The following is a 19,331-nucleotide window of genomic DNA, read 5'->3' on the forward strand; positions in this document are numbered from 1 at the left end:
GGACAATTTTTCATGCGAAAAATTATGATTTGTGTTGTTTTCTCCGTCTCATCATAAACGACTCATATTTCTTTGTGGGATGCCTCCCTAAAGTACTGAGATATATTTTATTTGGCAAACAATAACACAATTATTTTCTTTTACTTTATTCTCTCTCCTATTTATTTTTTATCCACTTATCTCTCTAAAAAACATTTTGTTAAATCATGTGTCTTAAAGAAACGCTTTATTTATGGTGGGACAAATGAAGTACATAATTTGATAGTAGAAAGATGAATATAACACACATTAAAATTAGAAAAATAGTTTAGAGACATAATGGCATTGCCATAATGGGGTTAAAATAGTAATCTTATATTATTTTTTTATTTTATATTAAATTTCTATTTTGTATATATACCATACTACCCTTATACTTATAAAATGTTTATTAGTGTATTTAATGACTTGATTATGGAAAGTTACGTGGAGTATAAGATATAGTACTGATTCCGGTGGATTAACTAAATTGCTATTTACAATTCTCCATGAACTCATGTCTCCATTTACAATTCTTTCTTGTATTCATTTTAGAGAGAAGACGATAAATAATTTAGTTTTATTTTAAATGTCAATTTGAACAAGCAAATATATAATTTTAAGATAAAGTACGAATAGAAGTATAAACAAAGCAATGAGCAAAAATATGGAAAACGGAAACAATGTTTATAATTTGGAAAGAGAAATATTAAATAACTGAAATTTATTATATTAAAATTTCAATAGTTACTTGATAATAAAATAATTTGATGCGAATACATTTATCATTTTAATTTACTTTTAGATATCAAATTTAATTGTATTTCATGATTTTGAGTAGCGATATAGATTATACGAGGAGATACAATACTTAATCATCATTAGTTCATTGAATGATACCACCAAGAAATTAAGTATAAATACAATTAGTCGTTTTCTTATCTTTACTAATTTTAATATTTATTTTATTATAAAATAATTTGACGTGAATAATTAGTTGTTATTGATTATTAGATGAGTAAACTTAATTCAAAAGTTAAATTTCATTTTAGTGTTCGAATAAAATAAAATTCTCCATAAGGTAAATCAATTCAAATCTTTTTATAGTATGCAGATTTTAAGAAAATTATTAAATGACTTAATTATAATTCTCCAAAGTTATTGAAAGTTACTATTAAGATAGTTAATTTGCATTGATTTGACTTTCCTTTAATAATAAAACGGTTATACTACATAACTATTTAGCTAATTTCCTTTTATTTGAAACAAGGGTATGTTTGTCCATATATAAATTATTCTTATGGTAAAAAAATATAGGGGTATTATGGCATAGAGACATTAGATCGAGCATCCGCAGCGGCTGAAAGAAAGTCGTCCGTCCGTCCGTGTCAGTGGCACGGACGAGCTCGTCCGCCACTGCAAGCCGTTCGTCCGTGCCGTTGAGCACCCTTACGTGGCGCTATATTCAAATTCTTATTTTTTTTTATAAAAAATTGAAATTAATTTAAAAAAACATTTATAAATAAAAAATATATTTTCCCACTTTCCAAAAAATTATATCCGTTTTCTACCCACTTTTAATTTATTTTTCAGTTTTTTCTCCCAAAATTCACATTTTCATCTATAAACACCCCTACTTCAACACAAAACAAAATCACTTTTTATTATGTATTTTTTTTATTTTCTAGGATTTTAATTATGTAATTTTTATTTTTTAGGATTTTAATTATGTAAATTTTTTTAATGTATTTTTATAATGTAGAAATGGTTTTAGTAATTGAAGTATTTAAATTGAATAATTGAATGGTGGGACCCTTGAGCTTGTCATTGCAGAGCACGGATGTGGTTATTGTGCTCTTAGCTAAGGACAAGGAGTAAAAGTGGGTCCGGACTCACCTCCGTACTCTTATTTAAGAACACGGATGTGGAGGCTCTTACGTCTCTAAATCACTACTCTTGAAATTATTATGGTCACACTAAGTTTTTGCAAGATACATCTACAGTACAAAGAGAAAAATGTTGAATCTTTTTGCTACTCTACTAAAAAGATTTAGAATTGTTTTCCTAAATGAGAAATCGAGATCAACTTCGTTATAAACAAGCTCGTATTGTCCTTTGAGAATACTTGATTGAACATATTTCGAAAATTTTCGGCACAAACAAATGAATATATAGTCGTTTTTATTTTATTTGAATTATTTTTCTATTTTCACTGTTAATAATTACTTAGTTTGTCTATTTTCTACAATTGTACTCCATTTCTTTTATTCTGTGTACAATTTTTTGGATTCAGTTTCATGTGATATTTAGAAATGTTCTAGATATTAAATTAATTATAAACTTTATATGTAATTTTAAATATAAGAAAGAGCTAAAGGTGATTTTTTTTTCAAAGTTGAACAAGTTTGGATTGGATGAGTTATGAAAGATAAATAATAATTTGTTAGGTCTTTTTTTATTAATGCATGATTACAATTTAAAAGTTAGATATGAATTTGAATCCGTGACTTGGCTTTGGGCATTTAACAATACTAGTACATGCCAATATATGTACACAACAAATTTGTTCTTTTAGGGGCTTTTTCGGCCGATAAGATTATATTTTATAATTATGAGTACGTATTGTGTTTGATTCATAATATTGAATGCCACAATTTAATTTTAGATAGATGGTCTCATAATAACTAGTCATAATTACATTTCTCCAACTAAATTAATCCCGTAATTTAATCCTATATAGATAAATCATACTTATAATAATAAGCATGCCAACCGGAAAACACCCCTAATAATAATCATCTTGTTTGGATAAGTTTACACATAATTTTTTTAAAACGAAAAATAAAAAGAATCTTAGGTGCAGACTTTATTATACGTAAAACGTGATAGTCCGATTCATAAATAAATATCTAGAGACAATAAACATAAATCTAGAGACAATTCCATATTCATAAATAAAAATCTAGAGACAATTAACATAAATCTTTTGCCCATAATATCATTTCAAAGTTTCCATATTCGTAAATAAATATGTACAAACAATTAACATAAATTCTTTTGTCCATAAAATTAGCTATCCAACCTTAAAATTTTTGGATAAGTTCACCTAAATTAAATTAGGAAACAAAAGAAAATTAACTTATTTGGTAGTAAAAGATAAATAAAATAAAATTAGGCAAGTTCCAAGAAATAAAGACGGAATATTACGAGCGAAGATTCGCAGAATCCAAATCCAATGGGCGCAGCAGTTTGCTTAGCTGTCCCCCACCAATTACACTACCGCACTTTGTGTATAAATTAATCCTTAAATTAAATAAAATAATAAATTATTCAGCCACCAAACCACTTTGCCCACCCTATAAATACCCCCTCTTTTCCACTTAAAAATCTTCTTTCCGCAATTTCGACAAGCTCTCGCAAGGTTAGTGCTTCTGTCTTTTCTTTTCCTCTTCTTTATTTTCAGTTATTTTTCTTTTCCTTATTTTGTGGAGTAGTTTTAGTTCTAGTTTTAATTTTAGTTTTAGTTTTTTTTTCCTGCTTTTTGTTAATTATTTGTTCTTAGTTATGTTTGTTGATTGATTGCGTGATCGGTGCTTATTTCTGTTTATTTGAATATGCAGATTGTTCTTGGCGTCTGAATTCCATTCTGAAATCAGATTAATCTCAGTTTTTTTCGTTAATTTGTGAATTTTGGACTACCAAATTAAGAAATTGGATTCCAAACCCTAGCTTCCATGTTTCCGATCCCTCCATTTATATGACGTTAGTCTTGCGAAGGATTCGAATTCTCCACTCTTTCTCAGTTGTTTTCCTCTACTGGTTCTACGTCTTTTCATGAACTAGCCTTCACCTGAAACCCTAATTTCATTGCATTCCTACTGATAGCCACATAGTTTTAAATTTTTAGCGAATTAGAAAACCTACATTCAAAAACCCCCAATTTTTTTCTGCATCTCCTCTCTTTGAATGGCTTCGAAGCAGTTACCGCAGCCTACGAGTCCCGGTTCCGATGGTGATGAGAGGAAAAGGAAGAGAAAGCTGTCTAACCGTGAATCTGCACGACGCTCGCGGATCAGGAAGCAGCAGCATCTTGACGAGCTGATCGCTCAAGAGCAGAAGCTGATAGATGACAACAAGAAGCTAAGAGAGATGACTGAGAGCACCACCCAGCTCTACCTCAATGTTGAATCTAATAACAACGTGCTGAGGGCTCAGTTGGCCGAGCTGACTGATCGCCTCCGCTCACTGAATTCTGTGCTTCAAATTGCTTCAGAGGTGAACGGCTTTGCTGTTGACATTCCGGACATCCCTGATACTCTGCTCGAGCCGTGGCAGCTGCCCTGCCCTGTCCAGCCCATCCCTGCCTCCGCTGACATGTTCCAGTACTGAGGCGCGATATCGTGATTCCTTTATGGCTACTTGCGTTTGTTAGTTGGTATCTAATTGTCTTGTTTATAGCAAGTATGATGTTTGGTTTGACTAAGCCAGGGTTTTGCAGTAATGCCCTCTATTATCTTAGTAGCAAGGTTACATGTTTAGGTTTATAAGATTGTGTTGGTCTTTTTGGTATTGGTTGTGTTTTCTATTAGTCTATTCTAGTTTGATTGTGCCTTTCTTGATTGCTATGGCTTTAATAAATATCTCATTTGTACTACTCGGCTTTGTTTCAATATGATGTTTGATTATGCAATTCCACCGTCAATTCATTATGTTTGTATTGATTCTTCTCTTCTTGAAGTCAAAACAATAGAACTCTATCAATTTGCAAATATAAACATAGAACTAACATAAAACCTATCAGTTTTATGACTTAATAAGCAATATACGTTGAACAAGTATCGTATAATTCCTTAATCAGTTGCACCGTACAACCAACTAACACCAAACCTTCTAACAAGAAATGTTGACATGTAAAAAAGCTTAAAAATCCACAAGAAACATTTATGAAGAGTAATCAATTATCGTAAGTACGGCACTCGTTGGTCTCGGGGTTGTCCTTGCAGTAAGTCTCCAAGGGGTCGGCGTCCTTCTGCTTGTCCCGGGCGTGGCTAGCGGCCGCGCTCAGCTCCTCCACCTCGTCCCAAGCGGCCGCGCACTCCCCGCTGACCGCGTCGCCTGCACACGCCTCCTCCGCAGCCTTGATGCTCTCCTCCACCTTTCCCGTCAGCTTGTCCGGTGCCGCTGCCACGCACATCCTCCTCAACGGCACACCAGCGCTCCGCCTCCACGGGCTGCTCACCTGCGAGAAGCTCACGGATTTCGGTGATGGCTCCGATGCCCTAGCGAAGACTGTCATGGCTACCATGTTCACTCCGGCTACGGCTGCCATTTTTGCTTCGTTCAAGATTAAATAAAATGATGCTGTTTAGTGGTGGTTTATGTGAAGATATATAGTTAGGAGGTGTGGTGAAATGTGGATACGAATTCTTATCATTTTTGCGACCAATCGTGGGCTTCCACGTGGCTCCAGTGTAAGATATTTGTATACATAAAATATCTTTTTTGTGGTATTTTTTATTTTGTGTTGTCTTAGGAATACATTATTTATGTGTGAATGTAAAAGAATACAGAATTATAATGCAAGGGTTAATTTGTGGGAAATGAAGAGCCTAGTTAGCGTATTGCATTTTGTGTTTCCAATCTCCACACACGTGGTCAGAGTTGCAACGCTTGTTCTAAAATATCAGTATTGATTCATTCTTAATCGGACAAAGCCATTTCCGTCCTTTTTTTTTTTTTATGGTGTGATGGGTTGGTTATAGGTTAATTGATAATCAGTGTGACATCTTGTGGGTATTACTATCATGTATGGGGTTTGATAGATTAAAATTGACTTATGTGCAGCATCTCTTCTGGAGCTTGAAATACATAAACTAACTTGTGAACATAATCTCTTCTAGATAATGAAATACTAGAACTGAGTTCTTAACAGCCTTTTAGCTGGAACTTTGATAAACTCATAATTTTGCATGTTTTAGGAGTTGATCGTTGCACAAATTATCAAGTTTTATAGATTGAATTGTGAGTTTTCTACCTATTACATACAAATTTGTTAAACAACGAGTTTGTTAGGAATGTATAGACAAAACAAAGTAAAAAAAAATTTGGTTGACAAATGATGGAACAATGGATGCAAATGTGAATTGGATAGTCCTACTCGATCCAATTAGTTATCGAGCAAGAAGTCACCCAACCAGGATATAGACCAACCATGTCCCATGATGTCCTGAAAGTCATACCTAACCAAGTGGTTTAATGACAAGTTAACACTTTATAATAAAATTAGCACTCACTCCTCATTCAAGATGATCACATTCTTGATTGACACAAGATTTTATTGAGTGAAGTAAAGAAGAAAAATTATGTACTATAATTGAGTATTTAATAAGAAGAAAAACGTTTATTCCAAGAGTACAAAGTTATCATTTTGATTGGAATAAACAAAAGAAAGAAATATGGTAATCTTAAATGGAACTGAGAAATATTCAAATAAAATTTGCATTGTGCTAACTCTTTCCATATATTTTTCTATACATTTTAAAATTATCTGCCATATCAAAGTGGAACATACAATAGGTGACCTGTAGAATTATAATTGACTTCGACTTTCATACCTAATTTCTTTCATGGCTCAGTTATATTGAGTAATACCAATAACTACTCCTAAATTCACATATTTATGTGAAAAATAAATAGAAACATCACCGCACCTGTTAATCCTAATCCCCTGTATCTATCTCCCTGCTGCGGCCGCCCGCAGCCAATCAAAGCCCATTCAAATACGAGATTCCCCTCAAAAAGTAAAGAGAATACGCAACTGCGCTTTTTTCTAACGCCATTATTATTACTTCATTTTGTTTGGCCGTCTGCGCTAACATGCGCCTTCACAAAGTCTACCACCGTTTCTCTATCTTCCATTTACCCAAACAGCCTCTCATCCTCTCTCACTTTCTCTCTCTAAAACCCCCTGACCGCCCTCCGCTCCACCTGATCAAACCTTTTTCCTCATCTTCGCACGCTACTGGTAGAGCCACAGCAATGACACTCCGCAGCATCGCCCCCGTCCACGCCGCCGAGGCCGACGGTGGCTCTAACGGCACCACTCGTGCTGCATCCGCCGCAGCTGACTGTGAAGGTAACACCGATTATTGAATTGAATTGAATTGAATTGAGTTTAATTGCGTTTTTGTTCAGTGCTGATTAAGTTATCCAATCCAAATTAATTTGTCGGCTTCAGCTGAATTTGCTCTAGCGAGTGATGGCGTTTCAGCTGAAATCTGCTCCGACTAACGGTTAAACTGTTTTTTTTTTCTATATGAATTGACTAGGAATGCAAACAGAGTAGTTGGTCATATTGTTCTCTGGTGCTAGTATCATTATAAAATTACTAGATGTCTATGTTCACATTTAGTATCATGTGCATTGCGCTATATTTTTGTGATGTATGGAAGTAGAACTTTTAGGGGACGTTCGGTTTGCAAGATTGTATCCGGGAAAAAATTTGTAGTGTGTTTGGTTCATAAGTTTCAACCCCACAACTCAATCCTAGATGGATAATCATGGGATAATTAATCATAGCTAACCCCTATGACTAAAATAATCTCACAACTCAATCCTAGATTGTATCTTGGTATTATTTTATCTTGCAAACCGAACACCACCTTAGTGAAGCCATAGTCTCAACCAATTGATCAGAAGTAGATTTTTCGAAGCAAACTGAATTAGTCGGTGATGGTTGTATTCTTTTAGCTCGATTCTCTTTGATTTCTCATTTTTGACATTTTATGCAGATTCATCATTGGGAAATGGATACCGGCTTCCTCCACCAGAGATAAAAGATATAGTTGATGCTCCACCTCTTCCAACAATATCATTTTCTCCTCACCGGGATAAAATACTATTCCTCAAGAGAAGATCACTTCCTCCCTTGGCAGATTTGGCAAAACCCGAGGAGAAACTTGCTGGTGTTCGCATTGATGGGAGATGCAATTCCCGGAGCAGAATGTGGGTAGCAGTTTGTGTCTTGACCTTTTTAGTCACTGTTAGTTTTTAATAAACCAACAGCGTAGATGGTTTTATGCTTGAAGTTTTATTGTCTAGTTGAAGAATAACATGGCATTTACTTCCAGGTCATACTACACCGGTATTGGAATCTATCAATTATTGAATGATGGTACCCTAGGTCCTGAAAAAGAAGTACATGGTCTTCCAAGTGGTGCTAAAATTAACTTTATTTCATGGTAAGCCTTTCTTTGAGAAATATGCTATGTTCATGTATGCAGTCTGATAGTTATAATCCAAATTCTTCTTTACATTATTACTATTCTTGAGGAATCATAAGAATTATGCATAGTTATCTTACTACAAGTATTTCTTTATCCTTAACTCACTTATTTTTTTTAACAAGGTCAAATGATGGTACGCATCTTGCCTTTGCCGTTAGAACTGACGAGGTATTGATTTTCATTTTAGTATTTCTTAGCATATGATCACATTGAGCGTATTCCATCTTGCTAACATAATATTTATTTATTTCAGAGAAGAACAAATCTTCTCATTCTGATTGGCTTGTTATTTATGATGTATTTTCTCTATAAGAATGTTATGGCTCTGACAATCAATATCTTAACAGGATGATGGCAGCAGTAGCAAGCTGAGATTATGGGTAGCTGAAACTAAAACTGGAAAAGCTAGACCTCTTTTCCAAACACAAGATATTTTTCTAAATGCAGTTTTTGATAAGTACGCTCCATACCTTTAGAATTGTGTTTATTTGTTATAATCTTTTTCACATTGTAAATCTCTCATGTTTTCTGCGCAGCTTTGTGTGGTTAAATAACTCAACCTTGTTGGTTTGTACAATTCCTCTATCTCGGGGAGATCCTCCAAAGAAGCCCTTGGTTCCTCGTGGTCCCAAGATCCAATCCAATGAGCGGAAGGAATTAATTCAAGCAAGAACACATCAAGATCTTCTCAAAGATGAATATGATGAATTATTATTTGATTACTACGCAACTTCACAGCTTGTTCTAGTTTCTCTTGATGGAATGGTGAAGCCAGTTGGGCCTCCGGCTATATATACATCATTGGATCCATCACCAGATGAAAAATACATTATGATTTGTTCGATGCACCGGCCGTATTCTTTCATTGTACCTTGTGGGAGATTTCCTAGGAAGGTTGATCTTTGGACAGCTGATGGAAATTTTATCAGAGAAATTTGCGATTTACCCCTTGCCGAGGATATTCCCATTGCACATAACAGTGTCAGAAGAGGAAAGCGCTCAATCCAATGGAGAGCTGATAAGCCATCAACACTAGTCTGGTATGTAGTGCAAAGAAAGAAAATTCTCATTTCGAGAGATATTCGTACCAAATCACATGATAGTATTGTTGAATGGAAATGTGGTATAACTGCACATAGGTTGTATGCAAGTATTTAGCATTTTATCATTTATCAGGAATTACATAATAGCTTAAGATGCATCATTTAATTTCTAGTATTTCCAAATCTGAGATCCTCCACTTCTCTTTTTGTTGTTTATTTTACTGGATTTAGGTATTTTTTTGGATATTCTGCATGATAATTGATCATTTGTGCCGAATAAAATTGATTGGTGGCTAACTGTATTTTTTTTGGTGGCGAAAAAGGGTTGAGACACAGGACGGTGGTGATGCAAAAATCGATGTCTCTCCACGTGATATAGTTTATACAGAACCTGCTGAGCCACATGAAAATGATCAGCCAATTATTTTGCATAAACTTGATTTTCGCTATGGGTAAGATTTGTGACGTGGCGTTAGTCTAGTAATCAGTATATATTGGTGTTTATATGGCAACAGTATATGTCATGCATAGTTTCATGCATAATGTGATACGAATCATATGAGTACTTGATTGTACTTCTACATTTCTAATGCTTCCTTGCTCATGTGTAGCATATTTCTTGATACTAATAAGTGAGAATCTTGATTTTGAAAATTGAATGATTTTACTTGCTAAGTTTTCGGAGAAAGTTGATTTTGAAAATTAGTTAAAGACTTGTTCTCACCTGATCATTTACTTGAAAGTTTGGCTAAGTTCGATAATTGAAACTCAAATATGGTTTTATAGGTAGCCTTCTTAGATTATTGATTTCAACATCTCCACTTTTGACACATTGTAGTTATTGATTTTTTTTTTCGTTAATCACTTGACATGTTGAGATCACCCCTTGCCATTTCTGAATTCTCTTTTGCAGAGGGATCTCTTGGTGTGACGACTCACTTGCCCTAGTTTATGAATCTTGGTATAAAACACGGAAGATAAGAACCTGGGTTATTTCACCTGGGTGTGAGGGTGCAACTCCGCGCATACTTTTTGATAGGTCTTCTGAAGATGTTTATTCCGATCCTGGCTCTCCTATGTTGCGGAGAACACCTTCAGGCACTTACGTGATTGCGAAGATAAAAAAGGAAGGCGATGAAGGAACATATGTCCTGTTAAATGGAAGTGGTGCCACCCCAGAAGGGAATGTGCCATTTGTGGATTTATTTGACATGTGAGTTTCTTGTATTTTTGCTACTTTTTCATCATATATTAACAATAGAATCTGACTTGAAGAGTTTCAGAAATACAGGCAATAAAGAACGAATATGGGAGAGTGACAAGGAAAAATATTACGAGACTGTTGTTGCTCTGATGTCCGATCAGGATGAAGGGGACATGCCTCTTAATCGGTTAAAAGTATTAACCTCAAAAGAATCCAAAACTGAAAACACACAGTATTACATGCTGAGTTGGCCAGAAAAGAAAGCATGTCAGATCACAGATTTTCCACATCCTTACCCTCAGTTGTCTTCACTAAAGAAAGAAATGATTAGGTATGAAAGGAAGGATGGTGTTCAACTCACTGCAACATTGTATCTTCCTCCTGATTATGATCCTGCAAGAGACGGCCCACTTCCATGCTTAATGTGGTCCTATCCTGGCGAGTTTAAAAGCAAAAATGCAGCTAGTCAAGTGCGTGGCTCCCCAAATGAGTTCGCCGGCATTGGTTCAACATCTCCTCTACTCTGGCTAGCAAGAAGGTAGACAGACTCCTTATCACTTGCTTAAGATTGTACCATCTTTTTATTGTTCATAGTCATTAGCTTCTCATTGACCTCATCATTAGGCTTGATGTAATGCACATTTGCTGTACTCTAAGTCTCTAATGACTTAAAATCTTTCAGGTTTGCTATCTTATCAGGACCAACAATTCCTATAATTGGAGAGGGTACTGAGGAGGCAAATGATAGGTATTTTGACTGAATGATAGTATCTGTTTTACTACTTGATAGATGTGATCTTTTGGAGGATCCAAAAGATCCATTAGATCTCTGCCAGTATTCATTAATAACTTAATAACTGCTTTCTTTCATCAGCTATGTGGAGCAGCTTGTTGCAAGTGCAGAGGCTGCAGTGAATGAAGTTATTCGCCGGGGAGTATGTTCCTCCACTTCTATTTTTCATAAAAGCAGTTTTTACTGAAAAATGGCAATGATATTGACATTGGTCTCTTCCAGGTGGCTCATCCTAACAAAATTGCTATTGGAGGTCATTCATATGGGGCTTTCATGACTGCAAATCTCCTTGCTCATGCACCACATCTTTTCAGTTGTGGAATTGCTCGCTCTGGTGCATATAACAGAACACTTACTCCGTTTGGATTTCAGGTAGTCCTTTAGAATGGATTGATAAGGACATAATTGCTGCAGCTTAGTTTGTGCATTATCATTTTGCTCTTTCTGAAGCATCTCTTGTGCTTATCTGCATTAGATCTAGGAGGTTATTTTGAATAATTGGTTCGAAAGTTTCTTTTTGTTCTTCAGTTTGCATTTTGTTAAATTATTTCTCTCTTCCCCACATACAGAATGAGGATAGGACACTTTGGGAGGCCGTCAACACCTATGTTGAAATGAGCCCATTCATATCGGCTAATAAAATTAAGAAGCCTATCTTACTCATCCATGGAGAAGAAGATAACAATTCAGGAACCCTGACAATGCAGGTGGGGACCTATGCTTTCTCTCTTTTGCATATTGGCACTAATATGATTAGTAAAGAAGACATTTGCTATGGCCTTATATCCTTCCACATGCTTTTGTCTAACAAATTCTGGACTAAGTTGTAATTTGTAATTCTAATGCAGTCAGATCGGTTCTTCAATGCATTGAAAGGACATGGTGCACTTTGTCGCCTTGTTATTCTTCCCTTTGAAAGCCATGGTTATTCAGCACGAGAGAGCGTGATGCACGTTCTCTGGGAAACTGATAGGTGGCTGCAAAGCTACTGTGTGGCTAATGCTGGCGAAGAACCTGTGGCAACTGAAGAAAGTTCAAATAAAGACACATCAGGTGCAGAAATTAAAGTTGTCGGAGCTGCTGGAGGAGTGACAGAGCAGCCAGATCAAGAACCCGACAGAATTCAAATTATTTGCAAATCTTCATTGTGGTAATTTTCACCAGTAAGTAGCTCGATCAAAATAACATGAATTGGCCTAATATGCCTTACTACTGTGTTGCAGATATTGATTGTGACTTGGAACAGATGAACCTGAGCTCGGTGAAGCGTATCAGCGGTCAACTGGTATAATATTTTAACAGCATCACTGAAACTGCACGGCTCGGTTTACAAACTGCCTTATTTTCTCTTCTAAAGTGATCTGGGTGAAAAGTGGTCAATCAATGCAACTGTCCAGGGTTTCATAAACAAATAATTATTGCACCTGGAGCAAATTATTGGAATGTGTATTTGATCATAATTCTTCATTTTGGTTTTTTATGTTTGTAAACTTATGTAACTTAAGAATATTCTCTATCTTCTTGATTCAGCATCTTAATTTTTATCTTTGGCAGTAAATGTAATGCTTGTATCTGTTGTTAGGGAATTATACTCTTGTTATGATGGTATTGAATGAGAGTGAATAGAATGATGATACGAATGAAATGACATTTTCTTTGCATTTTTGTTCTACTATCTCCTGGCAAATAAATAGAATTGAATTAGGAACAGTAATATTCCATCATACTAGGAAGGCTCTTAAGTGTCTCATATCCCAATTTTCTTACCCGTCTCTTCAGGTGGAAGAAGATTTGCAGTGCTATGATACTATAATTAAATAATCCATCAGATTTGGGGATTAAGGTAATCAGTGTTGAAACATGGTTTCATTTGGTTTAGGCTCATTTAAATACATGAATAAAATTAGACTTAGTCAGCCTGTCATACCATCTGAAAAAGGGTATTAGCTGTGCCGATTTGAAATCAAGTCAAATAAATTAATAGCAACACATTACCCCCCTGCACACTTTTAGTATTTTATAATTATTAGCTCATCATCATACACCCACTTCCTAACTGCATACTACTATTTAATCACACACAGCGACGTGCATGTAGATTTGACGTTACTTTGGCAATATCATTTGATATTTATGTTTTTGAAACTATTATCGGAAGTCGATACACATGATGAATTGAGTATGAGTTCGATATATGAACGATTAGCTATCAGTGATCACTCAGTATTTGACTATTTGTGAATTGGAAACCACGACAGTCTGTCAGATGAAAATCGATACACTTGTTGACTTAAGTAGTACTATAAAATGTATCCTTGATCCCTTGGTGTGTGTAAATATGTAATTGTTTGATCAAGCATTTGTTTTGGTTTTGAACAGGCTGTACTATAATTCAGTTTGAAAATAATGCTAACATGTCTTCTCACTTAAGTAGTACTCCCTACAAGAGTAGATAGAATCAGCGGCGGAACCACATAGACCCAAATTCCCTCCGCCAGGTTTCCGCCTCAGATAGCTTGAGGAGCCCTGCAATCCAAATCGACGCAACGCCGATCTCTGAAACGGGAAAGACACACTATTTGGACTTTTACTAGTTTTGGGCCTTTTATTTTACTATTGGGCGTTTGTAGAACTTAATTGTTTAATATCTTTTAACTTTAATTGTTTAACAACTTTATAACATCACTTAACATAGTTTTTCTCTCGTATAACATAAAACAAAATAAAATAATGAAATTAATCGGTATTTGGACCCAATTGATAGTATGACAAAATTAGTGACATTAAATGTTGTAAATTAAAAAGCTAGTAAAAAAAATATAATAATGAAATTAATTTATATAATATTATTTTCTTACTTTCCTAATAACATTTTATTGTTAATACTCCCAAAAAATTACGAAATAATTCAACTGCAATTACAAATACTTTAAATAGTAATAATCCAATTTTGGATTTAAGTGAATTCACACCGATCTTATTGATTGTAACAACTTGTGTTAAAAATATATTTTTATCAATAAAATTTATTAATACTTCTTATTTGCAAAATAGAATAAGAGACAAATAGAAGAATGATATATTGGTTGAATACATTGAAAGAGAAATCTCAAATGAAAATGAGACTTTTTAGCGCTACATATCTACTCGTCCAAAACTGTTACCATCTAGTGTCCGGTGAGAATTGTGCATAAATTACATGTAAAATTTAATACAACATTTTTTTATTATATACTCCTTCCATTCTGGCTCAAGTGATTAATTTATTTTTGAGAGAAAGTAAAGTAAGAGAGAGAATAATTTAGAAGAGAATCGTATCTACATTATTTGTAACTGTTACATATTTTTTTTCTCTCCACTTTAACTATTTATTATCATTTTCTCCAAACACGTACCGAAAAACAGTCAGTCAATTGAAATGGGATGGAGAGAGTTTTTTTTTTTCTTCCAGCCCCGGCTTATTTAAATTTCTGGTTCCGCCACTGGATAGAATGATATCAAGCCTACACATTGTTATATCATGAAAACATGGAGTAACACATATCAGATGTCTTGTAGGACAAAAGCATGAATGATTATATTTTTTCATTAAAAATCTAATGATTTTAGGGTTGTAATGTTGTTTATGTATAGATCAAGATGGAAAATGATAGTATATCCTATACTCTCTCCGCTAGTGAATAGGAGTCGTATTCTTTACATCACAAATTTTATAGATGGAAGAAACTTAACGGTAATTCTTTTCGCCATAGATTTTATAGATTTTTATAGATGAACGAAATTTAACGGAAATGAGTCCCATTAGAGAAGGGGAGTGAAAGCATGATTAATATTGAAAGTATTAATCAAAGTATACTGTTTATTCCTATAAAAAAACTCCATGATGAAGACCATACATATGATAAAAAACAAGGCAACAGATCCAAAAAGTGTTTGATGAGTAATAAATTCCAAAATAATAGAGCCACCATTTTGGAATCTCAAACATGGAAATCATCACTCCTGTTCCCTACCTCCACCTACTCACGCCCACCAAAATCCAAATCCCCAATAAAATCCAAACCAAAAACATACACAATTCATCACATTCCCAACCGCCATGGCTGCTCTCTGCTCCACCAGATTCCTCCTCCTCCTCCTCTCCGCCGTCCCCGTCGCCTACATCATCCACTCCGAGACCTCGGACCGCGCCGCCCACGTCTACTCCTACGCCAGCAAATCGTGGCTCCGCGAGTGCGCCAAGTGGGATCATCTCAACCGCCGCTTCATCGTCTCCTTCTTCGAGGGCGGCGTCGGAGTCGTCCCGGTCAAGGATGACGGCGCAATGCTGGACGAGATTACGGTGGTCGGAGACGCCGGCCCCGGGAAGAACTCCACGCTGGGAATGGCGATTGACCGGCCGAGGAATCGCTTGCTGGTGGCGATCGCCGACGTGCAAGGGAACAAGTACAGCGCCGTCGCCGCCTACGATTTGACCTCGTGGAATCGCCTATTTCACACGCAGCTCGCCGGACCAGGCAATTCATTCATTCTCTCTCCCTCTCTCTATAACCGTTTCAATTGCATTTGGATTTTTCTGTTATAATTTGGGGAAAATTCATTGACTACACCAGATAACGGTTTCAATTGCATTTGCATTTTTCTGTTATAGGATTACTAATAATTCTTACTACTATAATTTGGGGAAAATTCATTGACTACACCAGATTGTTACTGTAAATTTGTGTTAACTGAAATCGGAGATAAATCAGCGATGTTGAAGTTGCCAGTTCATATACTATTTCATTGTACATAAGTACAATAGTGACGATTTATCCTTTTCTGGCTGCGAATACCGTTTCCACTCGAAAAAGTATCTTTGAGTGTATAGCTAATTAGCCTAATTTGGTAGCTAAATAAAGTTCCTATTTACGCGGAGCATAAAACCTGTTGTACTCTTATTTCTGTATTACCAAACGAAGTTATTGCTCATAAACTCGTGGAAAAGCTCGACACAACTAAATAATTCGGTCCTCAACTAATTATATTTATTGCTATTTAGACTTTGGTCACCAGCATTCATCATCATCTACCAAGATTTGGCTATAGGTAGGTAGGATTTTTATCAAGATTCAAGAATTAAATACTACAAAGTCTATGATGTTGATGCAATCATGCAAGAATTGAAATACTAGGTTGAAACTCTTTATTATGAACATCATTGGTGACATATCTGTAGTCTTGGCTTTTCACTATTAGGATATCTCAATGTGGTCCATGATTTTTCAGTGTTGTGCTTGCTAGAATCGTATCTGAAGATGGGATTTTCGTAGCAGTTGCATTTAAGTACTACTATACTTGCATTTTTTTCAAAAGTTGGAAAAATGACTACAGTGTTGTGTTTTATTATGTGCTTGAGCAGAGGGTGAGAAAACATTCGCAGATGATGTGGCCGTTGATACGGAAGGAAATGCTTATGTAACCGATGTAAAGGGAAGCAAGCTTTGGAAGGTGGGTGTAGATGGTGAGCTCCTTTACACCATCAAGAGCCCCCTCTTTACCCCAAAAGAGTGGTACTACGGCTTGATTGGTCTCAATGGCATAGTGTACCATCCGAACGGGTATTTGTTGGTCGGCCATACCCTCTGGGGCAAGCTCTTCAAGGTTGAGATAGGCAAGGGAGACGTGGTTAAGGAAGTCAACATCATTGGGGGCTCATTGATGTTTGGAGATGGATTGGAGCTCGTATCACCCACAAAGCTCGTGGTTGCTGGCAATACGGTGAAGATGATGGAGAGCACAGATGATTGGGAGACTGCCCACATTGTAGGGAAGTCGAAGGCTCTTGGCCACCGTCTGGTGACAGCAGCCACGGTGAAGGAGGGTAAGGTTTATCTGAACCACCTTGTTGGTTTGGGGTATCCGAAGAGGAAACATGTGCTCGTTGAGGCTATATTTACTTGATTATAACGAGACTCGAGTGGTTCGTTTTGATCTGTTACTTCCTCGAAAGGCCAATTGGTGGTGGTGGACTGGTGGTGTGTTCTTTTTTGTGTTTGCCTATTTTATTTGAAGTTATGCATAAAGAGATGCGTGTAACGTTGCACTTGCCATTGCATTGCGTTTCTATAAAGATATAGTACTACTTCTATTTCATAATAACGTAGTTCGTACATTTAAATATTTTATGGTGATATTTTTCATTAATGTTCTCTCTTTACGTCATAAATGCATTATATACTTCTACACTAGTCTTTATTTGATTAAGCGAAACATGGAAATATTATGTTTAATTTCATTATTGCATTTTTACTTTACATTGTTGCAAAAATAGAAGATCACATAAAACATGTGCAGTTATAATAAGAGTAATAAAACCAACATACAGAATAAAATGCTTCTATATGATAATATAGCAAGTGGTGAAAACAATTATGGCTTATTCATAATAAGAAAATAACCTGAATCAAAGTTTAAATAAGAATCAGTCCAAACCTACAATACTTAGGTTCCATAATTCAACATTATTTGGTGGAAGCAATAGTAGTGTTAAATTAAGGTTTGCTACAGTTGATGATGACATGATTTTTTGGCCGAGTTGCACAAATAGACTAATCTTTTGGATATTACAAAAATAGTCTGAATTTTTGGCGCGACTTGTATATATGTATGAGCCTATATTTTTGGGTTGGAAATTCTGATTGGAAACTCCTAAATCTGATCTGAATAATTTGATTCATTTTGTACGTTACATAGAAATATATTTTCTACTTAAGAATAAAATGACGGCGTTTGATATCGGAGAAAATATTTTTCAAAAAAGTATTCCACTTGAACAAATCAGAATATAGCCTTTCAGCCTTTCATATAAATGTATGGTCCCAAAACATAGACTCGAGCCATATTTACAATTTACACCCAAAAACTAGATCATTTTGCATTTTTTTAAGAAAGCTATTTTCGAAACTAGACCAAAGGTCATAATATTCACTATAAGTCTATAATTATAGGAGTACGTATTGTATTTGTTATAGAAATTTGCTTTTTGATCAGACATTAATCAATTTATAGAAAAAAGATAAATTTAATCAATTTATTGATAAAAGATAAATTTGCCTTATCTTGGTAAAATACATTTTTAATTAGGACTCATTGTTAACTACGTTACTAGTTTGTTGAAATTGTCTTTATTAGCTTATTGATAAATTTAACGTCAATGCATACATGAGCTAATACTGATGAACCAATTGTAATACATTTCTGATATGTTGAATGTTTTGACTTTATTTTTTATTTAAAGAATATGATACATGTTTGGACATTACGTACATTCATTAACGAAATAAAAGAGAGCTTAGACTTAGATTTTAGAATAGAATACTCCCTGTTGCTACTTGCGTGTAGGTGCATTATTTGATTATTCCACCATCTTTATAAACTTATTAGCAAATAACAATAATTCTGATGATTCCACCACTTTTATGCTGTGAAATATAGACGATAATATAAGCATCATAAATTAATATAGCCAATTTTAAAACAAATCTTATAAATATCTAATTATTTTTATTTAATCCATACAACATCAAATAAAATTAAAATGTCCACTTAAAATGTGACACGTGCACTTGAAAATTGAAATGAAGATTATCCTATCCTTTAGGTGTCCTGGTTTACTATTTTTTGGGTGTTTCACTTTAGGAGTCCCGATTGAAAAATTCCATAAATGTTACTTCCTCCGTTCCGCTTAAGATGACACGTTTTCCTTTTTAGTCTATCCCAACTAAGATGACACATTTCCTTTTTTGGTAACTTTCTCTCTCCAATTAATACACTCAACCACTTTTTCTCACTCCTATTAAAATATTCATCTTTCTTTATCTCTCTATTTTAATACTTCCACCCACCTTCTCTCTCTCCAATTAAACACTTTAACTAATAACTCCTAAAATCCCGTGCCGGCTAAGCAATGTGTCATCTTAGCCGGGACGGAGGGAGTATTAGGTATC

The 19,331-nt window shown here is 35.1% G+C and overlaps 4 protein-coding genes across 5 annotated transcripts; 3 read left to right on the plus strand and 1 right to left on the minus strand.

Annotated features, from left to right (window-relative positions):
* The first annotated feature begins 3,353 nt into the window (after positions 1-3,353).
* LOC125214218 (bZIP transcription factor 53-like) lies at positions 3,354-4,672 on the plus strand. Its single transcript, XM_048115148.1, has 2 exons — positions 3,354-3,439; positions 3,639-4,672. Exon 2 carries the CDS (start codon positions 3,985-3,987, stop codon positions 4,405-4,407), a length of 423 nt encoding a protein of 140 aa, XP_047971105.1. The 5' UTR covers positions 3,354-3,439; positions 3,639-3,984; the 3' UTR covers positions 4,408-4,672.
* Positions 4,673-4,841: 169 nt separating this feature from the next.
* Positions 4,842-5,384, minus strand: LOC125214219 (calvin cycle protein CP12-2, chloroplastic-like). The gene has a single exon (XM_048115150.1). The coding sequence runs from the start codon at positions 5,345-5,347 to the stop codon at positions 4,973-4,975; it is 375 nt and encodes a 124-aa protein (XP_047971107.1). The 5' UTR covers positions 5,348-5,384; the 3' UTR covers positions 4,842-4,972.
* Positions 5,385-6,807: 1,423 nt separating this feature from the next.
* LOC125213772 (probable glutamyl endopeptidase, chloroplastic) lies at positions 6,808-12,901 on the plus strand. Of its 2 annotated transcripts, none has more exons than XM_048114502.1 (15): positions 6,808-7,153; positions 7,809-8,022; positions 8,148-8,258; positions 8,426-8,471; positions 8,651-8,760; positions 8,840-9,343; positions 9,670-9,798; positions 10,260-10,559; positions 10,630-11,088; positions 11,233-11,298; positions 11,425-11,485; positions 11,566-11,715; positions 11,913-12,050; positions 12,192-12,506; positions 12,590-12,901. In XM_048114502.1, exons 1-14 carry the CDS (start codon positions 6,895-6,897, stop codon positions 12,495-12,497), a joined length of 2,853 nt encoding a protein of 950 aa, XP_047970459.1. In that variant the 5' UTR covers positions 6,808-6,894; the 3' UTR covers positions 12,498-12,506; positions 12,590-12,901. The 2 variants fall into 2 exon arrangements, with proteins under 2 accessions (XP_047970459.1, XP_047970460.1); XM_048114503.1 differs by having other exon boundaries at positions 6,813-7,153; positions 12,192-12,493; positions 12,567-12,901.
* Positions 12,902-15,355: 2,454 nt separating this feature from the next.
* LOC125209881 lies at positions 15,356-17,529 on the plus strand. Its single transcript, XM_048109458.1, has 2 exons — positions 15,356-15,860; positions 16,745-17,529. Exons 1-2 carry the CDS (start codon positions 15,443-15,445, stop codon positions 17,284-17,286), a joined length of 960 nt encoding a protein of 319 aa, XP_047965415.1. The 5' UTR covers positions 15,356-15,442; the 3' UTR covers positions 17,287-17,529.
* Positions 17,530-19,331: the final 1,802 nt, after the last annotated feature.

This window comes from Salvia hispanica, chromosome 3 (assembly GCF_023119035.1).
Source record: "Salvia hispanica cultivar TCC Black 2014 chromosome 3, UniMelb_Shisp_WGS_1.0, whole genome shotgun sequence".
In the NCBI taxonomy this organism is placed as follows: Eukaryota; Viridiplantae; Streptophyta; class Magnoliopsida; order Lamiales; family Lamiaceae; genus Salvia; species Salvia hispanica.

What these genes read in the sequence shown, in the direction of transcription:
- LOC125214218 (XM_048115148.1), top strand. Translation starts at nt 3,985, where the DNA reads ATGGCTTCGAAGCAGTTACCGCAGCCTACGAGTCCCGGTTCCGATGGT.
- LOC125214219 (XM_048115150.1), bottom strand. Translation starts at nt 5,347, where the DNA reads ATGGCAGCCGTAGCCGGAGTGAACATGGTAGCCATGACAGTCTTCGCT.
- LOC125213772 (XM_048114502.1), top strand. Translation starts at nt 6,895, where the DNA reads ATGCGCCTTCACAAAGTCTACCACCGTTTCTCTATCTTCCATTTACCC. An exon ending in TGCAATTCCCGGAGCAGAAT is followed by an intron (nt 8,023 to 8,147) that starts GTGGGTAGCAGT and finishes ATTTACTTCCAG; the next exon opens with GTCATACTACACCGGTATTG. An exon ending in CTACTCTGGCTAGCAAGAAG is followed by an intron (nt 11,089 to 11,232) that starts GTAGACAGACTC and finishes AAAATCTTTCAG; the next exon opens with GTTTGCTATCTTATCAGGAC.
- LOC125209881 (XM_048109458.1), top strand. Translation starts at nt 15,443, where the DNA reads ATGGCTGCTCTCTGCTCCACCAGATTCCTCCTCCTCCTCCTCTCCGCC. An exon ending in CACGCAGCTCGCCGGACCAG is followed by an intron (nt 15,861 to 16,744) that starts GCAATTCATTCA and finishes GTGCTTGAGCAG; the next exon opens with AGGGTGAGAAAACATTCGCA.